General features: G+C 37.7%; 1 protein-coding gene across 1 annotated transcript in view; it reads right to left on the minus strand.

The window, feature by feature from the left end:
• The window catches only part of DSCAM (DS cell adhesion molecule), a 475,090-nt gene that overhangs the window by 383,617 nt on the left and 69,115 nt on the right, over positions 1-22,358 (minus strand). The window contains 2 exon segments of the mRNA XM_040530051.1: positions 11,838-11,984; positions 17,135-17,452. Coding sequence (XP_040385985.1) covers positions 11,838-11,984; positions 17,135-17,452 — 465 coding nt within the window.

Genomic DNA, 22,358 nt, shown 5'->3' on the forward strand with positions numbered 1-22,358 from the left:
GGTCCAAGTAAAGAACTTTGCTTAGGAGAGCCTGCCCAAGCTTTCACAACAGCCTCCATGAGTAAATCTAAAGAAGCTTCAAGATTTCCTGTTAATTTCCCTCTATGTAAAATGAGGCTTAGAAATTGAATTAACTTAAAGGGATTTTGAATTTCTCATAAGGGAAGAGATTCCAAAGCAGGCAGAAATACAAGCTTTTCTGATTTTCTACAGGCCTTGTGATATCTAATTTTTTTAACACTTAAAAAAAAAAAAAGAGAGATGCAAAGTACTATCAACAAACAAAGCTCATGCAACAAATAAACAAAGACTACATGTGAAAGAGAAAGAAACCAAAATCTAGTAAATAACTTCTTAAATCCCTTCTGAAAATGCATACAGCAACTCACAAAGTCTTTTTTGGGAATTGACATTTAGAGGGGCTTAGAGGGATTCTCTTTTTCTCACTCATTCTATAAACGTGCTGTGGCACAGCATACAATATCCAAACACTTCCTATTTATAGGTACGCTTTTGCTTTCCATCGCTAAAATTGCCTTTTTTTTTTTTTGCAAGTAACAAACATCCACTTTGAAAAGAACAGTTTTGATTCTCTTGCTCTTAGTGCTTTTCTGAGAAAATCCATGTTTTGTTTTCAGCAAAAAAAGATTTCAAGACATTCAGTATATTTATGCATTCAAAAAACATTTATGTGAGTAAAAAGAATTACATTAATCCCCTTATTTCACTGGATTCTTCCACAAGGCGTATGCATTTAAATACAATAGAATGTATTGAGAGGGGCTGTTTTTTCCCAATATTTTTTTTTCCTGACCTGTCCACTCACGTCAGCAGCTGCTGAGTTATTTTGTTACAATTTAGAACAAATTGCAAAATATTTCAGAAAAATACAATAAGATCTCAAAATATTTTAAATTATATTGTGCATAAATACAAAGATTTGCTGGGACAATTGCACTGAAATTTCACTGAAACAATCTACAGAAGTGATTTGCTTTCAGAACACAGTAACTATAATCAGTATTTCTTCATATGGAATATTTCTGTTTAGTTGTATCCTTAAAAACAAAACAAAACAAAAAAACTGCATCCTATCTCATACATTTAAGAGATCAGTTTTACTGACAATATAGCTATATTTTTCCAGAAGTGAATTTCAGCATTTCAGTTCATGCCTTTTTTTCTTCTTTTACGTTAGAAATATTCTCTAATTTTAAATAAATGTTTTTTTCCTCCATGTTGTGTAAAAAACTGTAATAGATCAGAAGAGAAAATGGAGTACTCTCAGTCCTCAGTACAGACAAAACATTCTTACATGCTCAAAACAAATGCAAGTCCAAAAAGCAGAGAGAAATATTTTTCCATCATTATCACTCAGTTAGTGCCTGGAGGATCACTTGATCACTTGCAGAAAAAAAAAAATATATATATATATATATATATACTTCAGGAGAAAATATGTTACTTTTCTATGGGTTATGTCTCTTTAAAGTAAAATGTCTGTTTATTAGACAATAATATTTAACTAGATGCAGTTGGGGAGGACGTTTTACAAAGGAAGGGCATTAAAAATTCCTCTGTCCCCCAAACAATTATAATCTGTCTCTTTCTTAGTTCAAAAATTAAAAAATCAGATCCACAGCTGTACTCAAATGTATTTTCTGAGTGTGTCAGGAATTTGGTGCTCTCTTTTAATGGAGAAAGTGGAAAAACATTTAGGAAAAAAAAAAACTAGGCATGAAATTGGAGGGAAAAAAAAAAAAAAAAGAACGCTGTATGTCAGCTCTGTTTTCCCTGCAGGAATATATAATCCGTGCACAGAGCTGCCCTGACCTTCCAGAAGTAGCAGGGTAATTGTTCTTGGGGATTTTATGAATATCACAATCTATTTGAAAAGAAAGCTATGGATAAAAGAGGAAAATGAATTTGAATTTGCAGTGAAAGTGAGCATCCAGTACTAGGCTATTCCCCAGATGGAAGAGAGACAGACTTGATCCCTGGGCAGACAGCCAAGAAGATATCCTTGTGGTGGAGCACAACCAAGATCTGCAGCTGGAGATTTTGGCTGTGCACTGAGGAGGGACAGGAGAGCATTGTCTTTAGAGCAGGTAAGGATTTAAAGACACTGGAGCATTCATTTCACCAGCCTTCCTCACTACCAGACCCAGAAGCAGGGCAGCAGTAAAACAAAGTTTTGCACAGGGAAGCTATATTAGAAGAATCCCTCCAGGGCACCACAATGAAGGATAAATTCTTAATAGAAAGGGAGAATGAAACCCAAGCTTAGAGCTGAAGCCACAAAGATATACCAAGAGGATGCATCTCCTAATTCATAATACCTTACAGTCCTCTCCAGCACGTCCCTGGTGTCAGGTTGCTCCCTCCTGAGCTGCTTTTAGTTCTTCATGATTGCATCCAGCTGTGGCCCAGCTTCAGAGATCAGGGTTTGAAATGTTCTGTTTTGGTAATGATGTCTATTGGCCACGGCTCCCTATGAGACAGAGGTGCCTAGCCCTAGGATGAGGGACCTGGCCCATGGGTTTAGCCCCATCTCGGTCAGGGCTCAGCCCCCACCATGCTGCTGCAGAAGGGCTCAAGGAGGATGGCCACTCACCTGAGACATCAGAAGCATGGGCATGAATTTTTAACTCCTCTGTTCACTGAAGCAGCAGTTGTTTTTGGTCTACTTCACTGCACAAGATGTGCAATCTTAGTTTTATGTGGAGGTGAAATTCCTGTATTAATTCATATTGAGTGCACACAAAAGTCAGAGAGAAAAGTGGCAGTGAAGAGAGAGAACAGTAAGGGCTTTTTGTAATCCATATTGAATTAGTCACTTTAAAATGAGTGGTGAGTATTCCATGATGGTATCAGAATAAAGACAGGACCACTCCGATGGAGGTAGAGGGGAGAAAACTTTTACAGGTGTAAAAAAAAAAAAAAGAAAAGGATACAATAAGGCAGGAGAGTATAGTTGCCATAGATATATACCTGCTTCCTTCATTCCATGCACCCATAATTCTCTCTGGCAGCTGCATGATTAATTCAAAGATTTATTGATTTTTTTTTCTTGCTCAATCCTGCTGACCTGCTTTTGTTGACAGGTCTGTGCAGATCACACTCCTTCACCAGCTGAAATCATGGCATCACGTTGGTCTCCGTGGCCTGCAGTAAACATTTCGACTCATTCGACATAAACAGTGTTTGAATGCATGGTAAAAACATGGAGATTTTATTTCAAACCAAAAAAAACATGAACTAGCAAATTGAGAGACTTTTTTTTTTTTTTGCCATGAAAAACAATACCTAATAGCAATTTCAGTGCAATTTTGTTGGGGAAAAAGAACATCTAAGCAGTTCAATCTCTCTTCTTCTGTATTCTGACTTTTGTAAGAAATTCACTAGCTTTAAGTTTTCTAGAAAACCAAAGAAATTTTGGTACAGCCACTGCTTACTTCAAAAAATATTTAGCCTTTGGATCCACCACCTTGCTGCATCAGAGCAGAGCATGTTCCACACAGCCTGAGCTCACCTATCAGATCACAGACAGTAAAAATTCACTTGATTCTAACTAAAATATTTCCTGGTCTTCATCATAAACTTTGTCTGAAGAGAAAACATACATACTGGTATTAAAATATGCCTCTACAATTTAACAACCCAGGTGAAACAGCAGAGGTGGAACGCTGATGTCAAAGATCTACCGTACAGGCACTCCAATTCTTTCTAATGATTCATTCTTCTAATGAACCTTTCAGATATAAATTTGCTCTCATTGGGGAAGACAAACCAAACGAGCATCTGCATGGCTATCTACAGCTCTAAAAATTTGCAGGCTTATCCACAGTGAAAACATCGTACTGTACAACGATATTTTACTGGAAATCAGTTAGCTGGTACAAGTGTCTCTTTTTGTTTCTTACAGATGTCACTTGTTAGGAGTCTCCTTGATGCATTAAAAACAACAATAATACAGATCAGTATCATAGCTGGTGGTGGTTTTGACATTTTACCCCTCTCAGAGTGCAACTAAACCACATACGTAGGTGAAAGCTGTATGGTATAATGCGTCCTGGGCAGTAACGCATGCACTCATTAAAATGAATCTCATGCATCAATTTTGTCCCCTCACATCAAAACTGTCAGAGCTCATCGGCTGTTTGCTCAGGTTAGACAGGATTTTGTTGGGAAACCCCAACCGTACAGCACTTAATTTGGTCAACTACTTATCTGTTACCATTCAAGGTGACAAGATCACAAGCTACTAGCAAAGCAGATTATAAAGAAGAAAACAATGCTATGACCACTACTAAATAAAATAAAATTAAAAGCATATATATATAAGCATATATATCACCCACATATATTACTGTTCCTTGCCCATTGCTGTGAAGTTTGATAGCACTAGGTCTTGCTGTCTAAATATCACACAAAAAAATCCTGCATATCAGACCAAGTTGATACGTATATTGCTTCAAATATTCAGGAAAATTGTATAAACCAAAACCTGCCTTAAGAGTTGTGAACAAAGAACAAAGGCAAAACGGAAAATTGTTGAGTGAGCCCCTATGAAGGTTAGGGGTCAGTCTGCTCTGATTTCACCTTTAACAAAGATTTGGTAAACACCACGTTAATTAAAGTGCAGCCCATATTTATTTAAAGGTTTTAGAAACCCCAAAGAGAATTAATATTTCAGGAACTGAGGCTAGAAAAGTCTGGCCAGATGATAAAATGGGATCCATCCCATGAAAATGAATGAAACTTTAAGTACATTTGGAGGGAAGATCATACAACAGGTAGTTCCAGTGAGAGACTAACTGTGCCACTGAATTCAACCATGCTGAAAGAAACCTCTTCATGACTGGCAACATCAATAACAAGGTGGTAAAACAGAACAGTTAGGGCATCACATATAATAATGTTTTGCATGGTCCAACAGACTCTTAGGCCTGTAGAGATCCATGATAGGTATCTATATATGTGGGTGTATACACATATACACACTCACGGATATGGAGATGGAGAGAGAGAGAGAATTGTATATCAAGAAACCATATCCAAATATTTGAAGCCCTAACAAAGAAAGCAGAGTTAAAACCTCCCCTCTCGCCCTCTCTTTTCAATTAATTCACAAGAGCACAAGATGTAATTCTGAAGGGGGCCTGAATCCAAACAAGATTTCATGCTTCGTAATTGAGTAAGCAGAGAAAAAAAAATAGATGGTTGAGAAAAAATAGAGAAAGAGGATTGAGGGGGTGTTGGATGTATTTTATTTTTTTGTTTGTTTTTAAAGTGAATAGAAGGAAAGGATACTTCCAACTGACGGAAGTAGAGGGCCATCCAAAACAGATGAAAAAAAGATTACAACATACTTGTCCCCCTAGACACGCTTTGTTACTGAAATGCCAGTAATACTGTTACTAATTGCAAAACCTACTAGTATTAAATATGCTGGCTGGAGTGAGACAAAACAAATTTCAGCTTTCAGCAATTTAGGCATTAAGATACCACATTGAGGTTTCTCCTTAGTGTCTCACAAATAGCCACTGATGTTCTATACCCTCAGAGCAGCCACGACATCCAGTCATGCCAAAGAAGATCCGCAAGTTCCTTCTCTGAGGACAAGTGTCTCTGATATTAACAATTCAATTTCACATGTATGCTTCCCTGTGCCAGTTAAATGCAAACTCCTTTGCCTAGTCTTATCACCTACCTTGTTCTGTGCTATCAAAATACAAGTCTATGACATGTGAGTCAGATGCTGTCCATCTTCACCCCTCCAAGCCACTCTGAACATCTACCTCCCACAAAGCCATGGAACCCCTTGCATCCAATCCTATTTATCCCTCTGATCTAATTTTAGAATGACTAGTCTGATCAAAATACTCCAGCATAATATCACAGGAAGCAATGGACCATATGCTGCAGAGTAGCTAGAAGAAAGGTCCTCCAGTGAAGAGCTGAGGTACATTGCCTTACAATCCTGGTTTACAGTGAGTCAAAGCAAAGCATTAAAATGTTTGCACAACCAGGAAGTGCTAAGTTTTTACTGTCTCCACTTTCTAGGATTCTGAAATAGTCTAATCTTAAAAGAATGGTGCTCTTAGGAAAAATGAAGGTAACGAGACATTTCTTAAATAATGTAGCAAATGACTTTTTGCAAGGTCCCATAGGAAAACAGCTTTGCTGAAAGAGAAAGTGAGGAAGCTGCATATTGTCATTACGGATGGGTATGTGCACTTTACACCTTCAAGAAGCTTAAAAAACACATTACTGCAAGAGCAAAACTACAGTCTGACCTAAGCATTGCTGAAAACTACACACATTATCTTTCCAGGGAGTCAAGGAAGTTCAGTAGGTGTAGGAGTCTGACTGCTTAATCTTCTGCCCTATCACAATTTTGAATAGCAGGTTTAAATCCCATTGCCATCTTTCTGATAGAAGGTAGTTTACACTCAGAACTTTTTTGTTTTATATACATTGCCAAAGTGTAAAAAATCACACTTCAGCCAACTGCACCTGGACCAAGAAAAAAGCTTGCTTCTAAAAGCAGTCAGTGGCATACATTGAGTGTCTGCTGAATGCTTGTTGTTTGGCAACCATGTTTAAGCCCTGACATCAAACCAAAACAAGAAAGATCACATCTCATCTCTACTAGACACAGCCTCAATCAAATGGCTGGACTTAGCCAGTGTGATCATCAGCAATAATCTAATTCTGAGCACGGGTCTCTGCACACAGGACCACTTTCTATAAAGAGATTTCTTTTTCCCCCCTATGTACAAACCTCACGGCTGAAAAAAAAAAAAAAAAAAAAAAAGTGATCACTCTATGTAAACAGAATCAGTGTTGCAATTTCCAAACCCCAGCATAAACAAAAACTGCAGTGCTGCATTTCAGATGCCGCAACGTGATAACTACTGGCAAACATATACTGCTTGCTGTCAACCGCAGCAGTTCGGAAAAGCCCTCTGTGCAGAAAGAGATCCAACAGCCTCTGAGCCTTTTAAAGACAAGACTTGAGGAATGGCGTGTAAATAAATAATGCAATTCATTACATCAAATGTAGGTCATTGTACATCAGTGACACTTCTCAAACTGTGGTCCACTGTGTCTAATTTCTGGCCCAAGTAAAGTATGCTGTCTGAAAGGCTCATCGGCTGTCATCTGCATGTCAGTCAAAGCCCTTCAGGGAGCTGTGTTCCATTCATGCTTACACACCTTTCATTCGAGCTGCTATTCTTTCTGGACAAATTTAAATATACCATTGTGCACAGTTGTTATTATCTGTCTCTCTTCTTTTCTGCCTTTTTAAAGCAGTCGCATTCTATGTACATCGGACAGATTCTTGCAAGGTATGTCATTAGACAGGAAAATAGGAATTCAGAAAGGTCAGGGCATGAACCTATTCATGATCCTGCTCGTGGCACTAAGGTATTCAGATACTTGGAAAATGCCTCATAGTTATCAGCACCAGGATAGGAGGCATCCATAAAGAAAATACAGTATGTAGTCACAGACCAAAATTTAATCTTCAGCCTTTCTCTTTGTTTCCATCTGTTCATCATTCTCCTCTTTTCTGTCTCTTTGCTGATCCTTTCTACTGACCTTTATTTTTAATAATCCCTTTCTGCCTTCTTTCCCCTACAACCACACCCATCCTTTGCTCTCTCTGGGGCTAATTAACACATGAACGGACTCTACTCTTTGCTTTCACCCAGAGTAGAATCAGCAGTTATTATGTCTTTGCCTTCCCCTCTAGTCCAGCTTCACTATTTTGTGTGTGAAGAACAAATATAAGCCAAGCACTAGTCTCCCACCTGCCTCGCAGTTGCTCCTCAGCAGCAGGAGCACAGTCTGCACCCATGACACATTTCTACACTATCATTCCTCGTTTTTACAGCTGTAGCCTGCAAAAACGTACTTCATTGCATTCTTTGGTCCTGCAGGGCCTATGCTGTTTTCAATGGTTACAAGGTCAACACAAAGCTGATTCCAAAAGTCACTTTCTGTGGGAATAGTTTGTAAAGGAGAGCAATGAGAAGGAAAGGAAATTTGACCTTTAAGCAAGCTGTATGCAGCTATCAGTCATACAACATTAGAGGATTATTTAAGCTTTTATGTTTAGTATCATCTAATGAAAATGCATAAGAGCTGGTGACTGATGCAAATACAAGGCAGAAAACTGCACACCATTACACTATTTATAATTCATGTGAATTTCAGACTCAGTTTCAAGTCAACTGACAATATACAACTCTTCAGACAAGAAGCGTCTTCTTGAAAAAATATCCTGAAGATACAGCTGCAGAGCTTTGTACAGTGACAACATGCACTTTGCACATCCACAAAGACTTCTCAAAATTGCTGTTGGTCCTTCTATTTTGCCAGCATTTTAGAGATTGCTAGGCAAGACACGCACCACTGGAAAGTCTGATTCCTTTTTCTAAGAGACGCAGATAGGCAAATTAGATATATTTCATACATTTGTAGTGGACTTACAACTGCAAAGGTCTGTTGCTGTTCTTATCTGTGTCTATCGTGAGAGCATGCAATACAGCTGTGTCTAGCAGAGATGGATGAATATTTCATCTAACAAATACTATTCAAAATGAATCTTTCTAGCATGAAAATATTTCTGTGTATTGTTGGGAGTTGAGGTTTTGCATTTTTTTCCCAGAATAGATTCACCTGAAAATGCTTTTTAGCGTCAGATTTACTGTCATATTGAAAGACAAAAGGTAGGATCAAAACCTCAACTATCTGGCTGTTTCTCTGGCAGATGCAAAACTTTTTAGTCCACAGCTGTTCTTTTGCATGGAAAATTCACGGAATTCAATATTACTAGCTTCAGAAGTAGGCACCTTTTATTGAACAAGGAGCCTGACCTATCTGGTCACTCCTTGGAAATTCTTTAGCAATATGTCTTAGTAAGTTTCAACCCCCAATTACTTTACAGTAACCTGGAGGCATGACATACAATTGCAACCAGGAAACAGAAGATGCTTTTGCCCAGATATTTATTACATACTTTGATTACTGTGGACTTCACTGTGCTCTCTTCTGATAACTAAGAATTACAGAACAAAAGCAGATATACTCATATGTCCAGCTCTGCAACAGGGAGGGGAAAAAAAAAAGTCTTAATCAAAGAATATGCATCTAAAAATGCTCTTTGCAAAAGTTAGATCTTTTTAACAGTAAAGAAGTAAAAACTTTCCTTTTTCTTCTTTAAAATGTTCAATTTGCATAGAAAGAGGAATGATATCTAAAACAGTAAATAACAGCTGAAAGAAAAGATTCTGGTTCAAAAGTATCTTTCCCACAAATTTTTCTACCCTAGCAGTCAGAATGGGGCTACAAATATTCAGGTATATGAAATATTTTCTCTAAATTATACTTGGAAGTATTGCACTGGGACTAAGACCTTTCAGAAGAAAAGTTTCTCTGTTAAACCACTCAGATAAGGAGCTTCCCCACTGGGAAATAAATAAAAAACAAACAAACAAAAAACATGCTGATAATGATTGTATAAGCAGGCATATGAAAATGGCTCAATAGCTGTGTTACATCTTGCATCTTATTCATCAGCACTGACATTCTAAGAAGACATGCTTGATCAATATCTACCATTTGAGTTCATGGCCAGATTATTGCAAAATTGATTACGAGTAAAACTCAAGGCAATTTTACTTATTTTTTTAATAAAACACATGGGCTCTGGTTTTTAAATGCTGTCACTATTAAGCTGCATTTAAAGAGTGTAAGTGGTAAACAAATCTTACAATCATTTTGGTTAAACTGAAGCAATGTTTTCCTGTCTCACTTTTGCCCTTGCACAACAGATAACATCAACCTGTAATCTAACCTGGGATTTCATCTCTGAAACTAAATCTTTTATGTGATGTGATCCAATATGTTAAACAGATATTTTTAATATCATTGGTTTTAATGAATTTTATTTTATCCTCATTTAGATTTCTAACTGTCAAAGTAAGGGATGGTGAGATAATTAGAAACTGTTTTTAAGTGTTGAAAATTGTAATAGATTTTTAATGATTGTAGCCTAGTCAACCAGAATCAGAAATGTCAGTCTATGTAGTTAAACGTTATAATGCACTTTTATCTCCCAGAAGTCTGAAGGATAAAATCAAGATAGACTAACCGGAATGAAATTATCTTAACAAAGAAGTCATGATGGTCTGCAGAAATGTCACACTTTCTTCCCTAAAGAAGTGGTTACAGAGACCTGTGTGCCCTACTCCTTATTCCTGAAGAGAAAATATTCATGTTTTCTTGTAATATAAAATGAATAGACATTAAAAAAATCTTAAAGTAGTTAACTATGTAGGTATACATATTCTTTCCATCAAACAATTCTTTTATGGACAGATGTGTATGAACCATCTATTAGCCTATTTTAAGATGAAGCAAAGGAGACACATCCATCCACTGTTAGATTAGATAACCTTAATCATAGTTCTGTATTTTTATAAGCAGAATAATAGAAAGCTCATTACTATATTCACTACAACCTTATTATATTGGTTGAGTTGTTCCACTGGTGAGTCCTGCAGTTCAGATATTAAAAACCTGTTTGTGGAGACAAGTTCGTGTCTGTTGCCCAGTGACGAAAATAATATGCCAGACCAAAATCCAGGAACGCAACAATGTAGATTTACCAAGCTTAAACAACGTGGCAGTAATATAGGACAACTGATCATGAATTATCTTGCACTTACATAGCTACCAAATCTTTAGAGAGCTATTTGGAATATTAAAAAACAACCAAAAAAATGCTTATGTAAGAAATCAATAAACTACCAAGAGAAATAAATACCAGAACATGAGTCATATAAAAACATAAATATTTCCATCAATGTCACTTTTGCCGGAAAGGAAATATTATTAATTTGCTGAGAAGTGAAAAAACATTTCCCCACATTGTAGGATCATAAACACAAACACACTCTTAAACATCCTCTGTAGCAACATTTAACTTAAACTATTTTTCCTGTTCTCCACTACCCTGGAACAATATATTTCAAATTCCTGCACATGTAAATCATTTGTATGTATACCAACAGAAGCACTGTGTGTAATATATAATTTAGATATGTAACATACTAAAAATATTTTTCATGTATATATACAGTCTCTTATGAATTTCTTAAAATGTTTATGCTTTAAAATGCTGGATATTCCCTGCTTGAAATCCCTGTACTTCCTAAGCAATACCTCAAATTGGCAGTAAATAGATTAATACATACAACTTTTAGAATAGATTGTTTCACTTCAATGTGTTTGGCGTACAGCCCAGTTTGCAATGTGCCTAAGACTCCAGTGTTACCTATGAAGATACTTGAGATAAAAATGTCATGAAAGTATGAATACCGATTACATACCACATTTAAATATAAACAAACTTTAGACTCAGAATAACTTTAATCAACATTACTACTGAAAAACAATTACAACTAAACACGTTTTGTGACACTAAAATTTACTTGGCATGTAGTGGGGGTTCCTTATCAAAGTTAAAACATAAACCTGTTGCTGCAGTACCAGGAAGCTGATTTTATGCCTGGCATAAAAACAAAAAACATGTTATTTCCCCCTCAAGCATGCTAGAACAAGTAGGGCTGTCTAAAATCTTCATGTCACACACAATCATAAGGATGCAGCAACACTAATGTGAAATGTTACTGCAGAGATGACACACCATTCAGCTATAATTGATTCAAAGCAAACATTAGGCATTTTTGGAAGAGAAAAAAAAAAAAAACAGCAACCACAGCTGCCATTGCCAAGTGCCAAAGAAAGCCATAAAAGCCTACCTGAGACAAGCGAGACTGTGTCTTTCTCCCATGAGACAACAGTGATATATGCCTCCACAGAGGAGGGGATAATGCACTTGAACACTGCTACATTGCCTCTCATGGCTTTCTGGTCCTCCACACGGACTGTATAGGGTTCCCGTAAAACTGAAAATAGAAGTACATGTTTCGTTAAAGAAGTCATAATCACACATCCCTCCTAATTCTTAGGTTAGAATCACAAAGTTCCCCCAGGAAGGTTATTCAGGTGTGATTTTTTTTTTTATCTGATTAAATTATAGTTACATTGCGAGGCTGACTGCAAATTAATACAAAAAGAAAAAAAAAAAAAGCCAGATCTTTGCATTTACTCGAAATTTGCACTTCACCATGTTTCTGTGTTCCTTCCCTACCTAATTCTGGGAGCAAGGAGAAAGAATTTTGCAAGAACTGTGTATTTATATGGGCAAATTGTGTTAAGTCTTCAGCTGCTTGTCTCGTTTCTCATGCCACCTTTTCCATCACAAATTGTTTTCTGCTCTATCAAAAGGTATAAATTACATGCAACTACTGTGGGTGAATAAGGCAGCCAAAGTGTAGAAGAGAAGGACAGTGTCATTGAGGATTTTGAAGAGCTGAAGGAGAAAATCAATGCAAGTGTGTAGTGGGTTTATGTGGCAAGGTTTTGGTAGCAGGGGGCTGCAGGGGTGGCCTCTGTGAGAAGAACCCAGAAGCTGCCCCATGTCAGATAAGGGGCCTGCCACTGGCCAGAGCCGAGCAAATAAGCGATGTTGTTTGCGCCTCTGTGAGAGCATGTTGGGGGGGGGGGGGGGGGGGGGAGTTAAAAAAAAAACAAACTGTGGCACAACAGCAGTTGGGAGAGTGAGGAGTGAGAAGCAGCCCTGCAGACCCCAAAGTCAGTGACAGGAAGTGCTTCAAGTGCTGGAGCAGCAGTTCCCCTGCGGCCTGTGGAGAGGCCCCTGGTGGAGCAGGCTGTCCCCCTGCAGCCCATGGGTCCCACACGGAGCAGGTCTCCACGCTGCAGCCCGTGGAGGAGCCCCCGGTGGAGCAGGTGGATGTGGCCTGGAGGAGGCTGCGGTCCATGGAGAGCCCCCGCAGGAGCAGGACCTGGGCCGGAGCTGCAGCCCATGGAGAGGAGCCCACGCAGGAGCAGGGGTCTGGAGGGAGCTGCCACCCGTGAGGGACCCGTGCTGGAGCAGTTTGCTGCTGGGGGATGGATGGAACCCGTGGTACGGAGCCGTGTGGGAGCAGTTCTTGAAGAGCAGCTGCCTGTGGGAAGCCCATGCAGGATCAGTTTGGGAAGGACGGCATCCTGTGGGAGGGACTCCACATTGGAGCAGGGGAAAAGAGTGGCTGAGAAGGAGCAGTGGAGACGAAGTGCTATAAAACTGATCGCAGGCCCCATTCCCCTGTGTCACTCAAGGGGAGAAGGTGGAAGAGGGTGGATGGGGTGAAGGTGTTTTTGGTTACTTTCCTTTGTTTCTCACTTCTCTAGCTTGTTAGTAATAGGCAATAAATCTTACTATATCTCCCTATGCTGAGTCTGTTTCACCCGTCACGATAATTGTTGTGATCTCCCTGTCCGTATCTCAAACGTTGAGCCCTTTGCATCATATTTTCTCCCCCTTTCCCTTTGAGGAAGGGGAGTGAGAGAGTGGTTGTGGTGGAGCTCAGCTTCCCACATGAGTAAAACTACCACAAAGTGACAGCCAGAGAAAAAGCGAAGTGTTTCAGAGAGACAGAGAAATGATAGCAGGTAAGGTAAGAAATGCATTCAACTGACCAGCACTGAAAGAAATAAGTCAGTGATAAGAAAACAGAAACTGTGTTTGGGAGTTGTTTTAAATAACAAAGTTGAGAGCACTGAGATCCAGGATGTGATTTGACTACCAAATGGAAGAACTAAATAATTAGCCAAAGAGAAAAAAGAACAGGACAAATTCTTAGCACCAAACTAGTATTGCTGGGATGAGATGAAATTTCACTGAGTAGAAGAATGGAAAGTAGGAAAACTGACACAGAAACAATGCAACGAAGAAGGAGGGGTGAAAATCCTTCAAGTAACAGTTAGCAGAGAAGAAGATAGAGCAGAGAAGAAACAGATGTTATATACTGCAAGTAGCAGTGAGTGGGTAAGACAAGAAGGACAAGCAGTAATGTAGCATCTCCACAGTATCATAAGGTGAAGGTGCAAGAAAAGAAATCACTGCAGCCAACATAATTATGTATCTTGAGGTAGTGGTGAAGTGAGAAAGAGTTTCAATGAAAATATGGGTAAATGTATTGTAAAACATGTGTCTGAGGCATGTACGTGTCTGAAGGTAAAAAATTATTTCCAAGAACAATCCCAGTGCAGCAATGTAACCAAGTCAGCAATGCTGAACAGTGGCACTTCTTGCCCGTATACCCTGCCCACAAACATGCACTGAGCTCTACCCATTACATTCTAGACTGAAGAGCCAGTAAGTGCTTTGCACTTTTTGTGCATGTATTTCCATACACCAGAAGCACTGGAATTTTTAAAGGTCACTTCTACTCAGTGTCTTTAAAGAAAAAAACACAAACAAACAAACAAAAAAAAGTGTACTGAAGTGTAACTGTATTTTTCACAAATGCAAACAGTAGCAAGTTTTCAGGTTCAGTGCCACCACTGTGAAAAGGAAGACCAGAATTCTCCATCCCTATCTCAACCCTAAACAAGACTGTAGCAATATAGCAGTTAGGAACCGTAGCCAAAAGTAAATAAATTTAATGATAAATTAAATATTGTTTTTAAAAAAAATCAAGATAAATCCATCTTCTGTGATAAGATAGACTACTCGTTAAAAAAAAAAGTCAACAATTTATTTTTAATCAAAAAGATAATTTTCTTAACCCTATTATAAACAGACCTTTGATAAACATACATTTGCTGAACTGATAATATTATAAGTACCTTTAACGCAATGAATTTACAACTGTGGTTGCCCTGTGATGAAGCAGTCCCCCTAATCTTTTTCTACACTGGAGGGAATGTTCCAGAGAACACTGGTCATATTTATGAGGCAGACTTTTGACTAATGCTCATGCTCCATCATTTACAGACAAGTTTGTTGTGTTTTGTATTTTTTTTTTAACAGCAATATCCTAACACACTGCTAAAGGTGTGTTTTTTTTTCCAAAACTGCTGACCATTTTTAAAATGTCCCATATTATTTTAGAGCTGACTGCCCAGTTGATCATTTCAGTAAGCAAACACAGAAACCACCTGTAGGGCACAAAAACTGGAAAGAGGTTTATTATTCACTTCTTTGTTTGAGAAGTTTACATTATTGGGATTTCAGAGGCTCCTCAGTTATTTCCAGATCACAGTTTGCCAGCTCCCATGGATGTTTTGCTGATTGTTTTGAAAATCCCAATTCCCAGAGACATGAATATATATGAGAACTTCAGTCTTTGCTAAAATAAATAAATAAATAGGTCCCTGCCATTATTGCACAGAAAAGCTTGAAGGTGAAATGGAGGTAAACGCCTTTATTCCCTTGTCAGACTGGTCTGGAGGAGAGCTGAGTTTGTTTTTTTTAGCTATGGGTTTATCTCTTTGGAGTGTTTGTTTGTTTATTTTCTGTTTCGTTTGGTTTGGGGGGAGAGGAGGGAATGGGGTGCATCATATGCAAAAAACACAAATATAATCATCAACAAGTTTGAACGCTTATCTCTACTACCACTTGAACAGAAATGTGACTGAAAGTAACACAAAAACAAATGAAGTTTATCATTTCATCTTTGAGCTCCACAGGGTTTACCATCTGAACATAAAATACATTTACTGTTACGCATAGGAGACTTTCTCAAAAACTGTATATTTCTTTCTCTGGAGATTATGCAAGTCTACAAGACTCACTAATAGATATTGTCTCCTGTCAGGCACAACAACAGCTCTGGCACACAACAGGGGTCCATAAGAAGGAAGAAGACTTGTATAAATTATCCAAGCCTCAAATTATCAATATAAATAATGGACCAAGGGTAAGAGGCTAAAAAGGAGAGGAAAGGGTGTTAAAAAAAGGCATTTCTGACTTGGCCTAAAACAGTTGTTAGTTTATTGTACATATTTCAAAGCCTTTTTTCATGCCCTGCTTCCATTTGGGAGGTTTTTCCTCTAAAGCAGGATAGGGAGACTTCTTTTGGAGTTCCATGGATAAATGGGTCAATGCTGAGCAATGGACACAGCCACATCCTGTTATCTAAATTCTATGCTTTTATAGCTAAATTAGTATTAGTTCAGAGCCTTAGCTAACAAAGTTGTAAGTTTTAGCATTCTTTATAACATCTCACTAGTTTATCTGAAATTGGAAAATCAGAAAAATTGGAAACGATGCCCCAAAAATACAAACTGGGATGTATTAACAAATCCACAAAGGACAACCAATATTATGTTCTTTCTAAATATAAGTCTGACAGATGTCATGTCCAAAAATTCATTAAACAAAATACAAAAGTACAAAAAACAGAAACAAGCTTGCCTTCTAATTGACTATAAACTACTAATCTGTGAATAGTAGTTTATTTTTAAGAAGAGCAGAATAAATTCTCTTACTTACAGACAAGAAGTCAAAGTCTACTTGGTAACTGTTTGCAGTCTTCCCTACATAAATCCTGTGAAGGCATATCTCCAAAGAAAAGATACTTCTCTTCTAAGAAAAGACTATCACAGCTCCACCAACAACAAAAAAAAAAAGGCTATGAGGATTTGCATTAGGCAAAGGTCAGCTTCCAGACTAGCTTTCCTTTGTTTCTTCGAATATTTTAATTAGCTGAAGTGGGTAGACAAAACCTTCAAAAAGTATGCAATCATATGTTTATGCGTTGTAACAAAAAGCCTGATTTTGATCCCTCTTTAATTCTCTACTGGTTGACCCAGTCTGCACACACTAAGAAGGGATGTGATTAGGCAAACATTTCACTTTTTTTTCCAACTGTTATACAAAATCCAAAAACCAAGTCCTTCTCTCTCACAGCTTTTTAATGAGTAAGCATGGTCTGAATAATTACTTCATTATTGGTTCATTTTTCTGTTTACTTTTCCAGAAGCTCAACTGATTATTATCTTTGGAAAACTAACTTTCCACCCTCAAAATAAAATCAAATCTTGAAGACAGAAGAATATACTATCTCACTTAATATTCTGAGACTTTCAAAGGTTACCATTTTGGCCCATCTCCTCTGATGCACGATTACTGGCTACTCATTGCCTGAAACACCCAAATTTCCTCCCACCTTGATCCCATTTGAGCCACATAAAAGACTGTACTTACCGGCCTTAATGTGAACATCCTGACTTCTGATTTTCCCTGAAGGATTTTCAGCTGTGCAATAGTAAGTGTTATCATGGATTAAGTTATTAAAGCTTGAAGGAGGGAAGGGGAAAATTTGGAGAGTGCCATTGGGGTGGACGTGGCGGATCCCTGGGACATCGTAGATCTCCTCGCCCGTTGCTAGATACCATCTGAGCGTCACAGGGGGGATCCCTGCTGCTGGACAGGGTACCAATGTCCCTGTGGTGCTAGCAAACACTACCTCTTGCAGAGATGCATTGACAAAATATAGACTGGCGTGTAGATCTTCACTGAAAACTGCAAGACAAAAGAAAGGGAAAAAAAAAAGGAGATCTTGAAAATCTAATAAATTTCAGTTACACAAACAACTTCACTGTTATTTGTCACAACATCAAATGTAAACTTTTATGATGTTAGGGAAGTTAAACAAAATATTTGGATCCTAATGCAAATGGTAATAAAACCTTTCTCATTTTAGGAGAAAATATCACTGAATTAAACCCAATAAGTGGTTTGGATACAAAAATGAAATGGGAAAACTCCTACTTTGTACTGTGAACTGAAATAAATCTGATCATTTTTGCATTTGCTGATGCAGCATTTTTTGTAACACTAGTAAAAATCTAGTAGTTATCTGTTTCCATGAAATTTCTAATATCAAATTCCTCCCTGAAGCATGGGCTGCTTCTGTTAGCACTTACAAATTTATTTTTACAGTCCTTCCATGGCAAAATGATTTATGAAGTAATAAGGAGGACTAAGCAAACAATGAAAAATCCCTGTAAATCCTAAATAGCAATATATACCTATATTTAATACAGATACAACTTAATAAATACATTACATAATTGCCCAGGTCTTTCTAACAAAGACTTAAAAACTTAAGTACAAAGCACACTTATTGTAATGGTGGTTCTGCCACCTGTGTGACTGTAGTCCCCCTCCCCATCATGAACAGCAGTTTCTGTCACACTGAAACGCGTCAGTATTGGTCAGAACACAGGATTAACCCTCTTTCTTTTGAACACTTCATCCATAGGATATTCAACTATTACCCAGATGGTCTGAAAGCTTAAAACAGCTTGAAGGTGCCTTGACATTTCATCCGAAATACCCTTCTACTGCTCTTCTGCTTGAGAGCAAATCAGCATAAGACAAGATTTTTATTTTTCAGTAAAAAGAGACGTTACCAATAATACCACCCTATAGTACATTTGTATATACAGCTCACCACAAAAATCTACCAATTTTGCTCAAAAAAAAAAAATGCATATTTCACAATGTCTTGAATACAGAAGATTCTGACATGATTTTCCCGTGCAGGTCAAGTGAGAAGTAAGTTTTTGAAAATGTGATTATAATTCGTCAGGCCCAAGTAAGCATCAACAAGACTGATTTCAGGGCTAACCTTCATTTACACAAGATGGGTGCTATTGTCCTCCAGAAATAACTAGCAATCCCAACATGAAGCCATGAAGCACTTTGTCTACCTCTGCTACTTAGTTTTGTAATAGCTTGGAACAAAAAATGGACTATTTTCTCTTTCTCTCTCCAGGCAGTTTGAGGGAAGGAGACATAAGGTGGGAAGAGATTCTTTTCTAAATGTCATCTTGGTATTGACTGTCAGCAGAGTCCATCTCAAAAGATGTTGGGATTGGCTCTGGGAGTCCCTACAGAGAGAGAAGTAGGAGAGACTCTCCTAAAGCAATAGGGAAAGACATCTCACATGCAGAAGACAGCCAAATAAAACGACATCACATAACAAGATGAAAGGCACTTGGAGATTTAGAAAGAACAAATTTCAAGCACTGGAGCCAACAAGTCCCTGCATACAGATGAGATAGGTGCTAGTTCAGAATAAGTCCTTTGCAAGAAGTTGGCTCAGCTCTAGCAAAAACTTGTGTTTCAGGAAAGCAAAAAGACACATAATAGGACTAAGCACAAGAGGAAGCACAGCTGAATAAGATGGTGCCACTTTTACATAATACATTTCTAATTATAGTTGTACTTTGAAGCAGAGAATGGTATTGTTGGTAACATAATAGAGAACTAAAAAAATAAAATTTGGCATTGTTCATCTGCTCTACAAGCTATTCTCTACAAATACAAGGGAAATAATCAATAGGGCATTTTAATTTTCATTGGCCAAGAAGGTGTTCACATAGAGGTAATAAATACAGTTCACATTGGCCAAATTTTATGTTAAACCGCTTCTCAACAAACATTCATATAAAACAGCAGACTTGCTAGCGAAGAAAAGAGGTGAATACCAAATTGCAAATGCCATAAAAATAGAGAATATCAGGAACTATGTTTGACACTTCTACGGAATCTAACTTTCTAATCAAAATGCAGCACAGTCAAACTAGGGATTCATACTAGCAGCACATAACAATGAATTTTTCCGGCTGCTTTGTATCCCCTGTAGAAGCTTTCACTACTTTTGACAAACTTTCCATCCATCAGCCAGCATAATAGTGTTTCATTTTAAAGAAGCATCTGGTACACATTCATCTTAACGGCAGACAAACACACAAAGATACAAGGAAAATAACTATGGTGCTGTAATATACACACATATACACAGTGCTGACAATCCAGATGCATTTTGTAGTGGAAAACCATGCATAAGCTACTTGGATACAATCAACAACAAAAATGGGATTTCAGAGTCTTTTATTAAAAAGATATTTATCTGCAATTTTCCATAGGAAGAAAGAGATTAGCTAAATAACAGAACAAGTGATACATCAAAACCTAATTGAAACTGAGACAAGTCAAAGACGATATGTAATTATATGAATTATATGTTACTTAATGGTAAAATGCAATCCAATTAAACACTGTATTTTACAGTAAACAGCAGCAAACTCAGACTAAAAGTTACAAGGGAGAGAGGTAGGGAAATTTGATGAAAGTTAGAGCTATAAAAGTGTGAATAGAAATAGTGATGAACCAAAACAAAGGTAAGAACAGAAGGAGGAAAAAAATATTAGACTCATACTACCTAAATATGAAAACAAGCTTTTTAAAGTGTTTTATCTCCAGAACAATGGCTAAAATGACAAGCGCCCAAGCAAACAGGCATAGGCCTTCCCCAAAAGCTAGCTGTGCAGGAATGGACCCCATGACACCTCTAAGATGAACTTCGAATGAGCAGCAGTGGTGTCTGATTACACTTGGCCTGGACAAAGAAACATCAGCTCTTCGGAATAGATGACATCAGTATCAGTTAGCAGTCCAAGGGAAAGAAAGTCAAAGATTCCTCTGGAAAAAAAAAAATATATATATATATATATTTATTACTGAAACCAATAATACTTGAGGGAAACAGGAGGAAGCCTGCATCTCAGAACTCATTGGATACCCCAACCCCGAAATGACAAACACAACCTACACCTGTATACGTTTTTTTCAGGGCAATGAAGTGAAGGTCTTTTTCCTTATCCATGTGGTTAGAGGAGCACAAAGATTTTATCAGATCGATAGACACAGGACAAGAGACATTTCTTGAATCTTAGGCTAAATAGATACCATAATCTTATTCATACAACAAGAATAGGAAGGAAAGATGTATTTTTTGCAAGTTCAGTCAAAATTTCTTAGACTCAACTACCTGAAGTGATAAAGAGAACTGACAAAGTATAATAGCCAAGGAAATTTCTCTTCCTTTTCAGGAGAGACAGCGCTGCCATGTTCTGCTTAGCAAAGTGCTGAACATGTCAACAGGATACAAATTCTCTTTTAGCACTTGAGAAGTCTCCTGTCAAGTAAACTGGCTTATTTCAAGACAAGCTGGTCGGTGGGGCTGCAAGTCGATCACACTCAGCAACAGAAAATAAGACTGAGTGTTGTGCAGCCAGTTAGTCTGGATAGACATAACCAGACTGGACAGACATAGAGACTGGACTAGCTTTTTTAGTTTGTGCAGAGGTTAACCTTACTCTTATCTGGTAATGTCATTCCTTCCTTAGGTCTCCAGGACACTGCGATCCTACATATACATATGCTGTCAATGCAAAGGTCTTACATAAGAGCCTAGCAAATAACACCTCTGGTATTTCTGCCTACAAGGGTGTCATTTGCCTGGGCTTCATTATATGTTGCACAAGACAAAATAGGCTGAAAATGTTTCTTCATAATTCTTTTTAGTGGATTGAAAGAAGCGTCACCAAGACACCAGAGAGAAGACGCTGCATAAACTACCACACTGAGTCAGGCTTGGGCTTGGTCTGTGTAGGATCTCACATCCTGGAGGGATCAGCACCAGCTGCAACACAGATGAAAGATGACACGCAAAAGCAAACTGTGAAACTGTCAGTCCAAGGGAGATCATGTCTTCCCTTCCTTCACCATTCTTTATGTCCTCTCCATACTATATTACATTGAAGAATCCTTACTATAATGACTCCAAAAGTGAAAACGTTCTCAGAGTTTGGATGTAGAATAAAGAAATTATATATATACAACTGGGTGCCAGAACATACTAGGGCAGCTCAGTGTTGTATATTTCCTTTTCATCATATTCTTTTTCTCTAGTTTTCTTTCTCCAGTTTTAGTAAGTTCAGATAACATTTTTGATTTTTACAGCTAGCTCTTTGTTCTTCAAATTCTCCAACACCCTTCGTTCTATATGCTATATTAATCTCTTAAAGCCCCAGTTATCTTTACATGAAAGAACTGAGGTAACTTTGGGTGACAGACAACTCAACATATTCAAAAATATTAGGAAAATATCTCTTAACAATTATTTGATACTTATATTATTTTTCCTGTCCTATTCATAAACTGAATACTATTCCCACAATGCTTATTCAAGGGGAAAGTTTGGTTCTGAATGAATAGCAACTGAAAAACAAAGGAAAAATTCTCTCTCCTTATCTTTTTGATTAATCAAATTCAGCATGAAATATAGATAAAAGATATGAATCAGAGTGAAAGTCTGAAGCAAAGAGAGCACTGAGATTATTTAAAAAAAATAAAAATAAAAGTAGAAAAGATAAATTATATAATTAAGCAGATGACCGCTCTTCTGTACTACAGCAGGTTTAAGACAACAGCCTTACCAGTCTTACAACAGAGCATCAAGTTTGCCACAGCCCTGGACATTAATATTTCCTTTCCTTTTCTCCTCAGTGATGGGACTGATGGATTGCGAAACAATGAAGTATTTTGTTTAGATCTAGTAGGTCATAGAAAGTCT

The sequence above is a fragment of the Cygnus olor genome, chromosome 1 (assembly GCF_009769625.2).
Source record: "Cygnus olor isolate bCygOlo1 chromosome 1, bCygOlo1.pri.v2, whole genome shotgun sequence".
NCBI lineage: Eukaryota > Metazoa > Chordata > Aves > Anseriformes > Anatidae > Cygnus > Cygnus olor.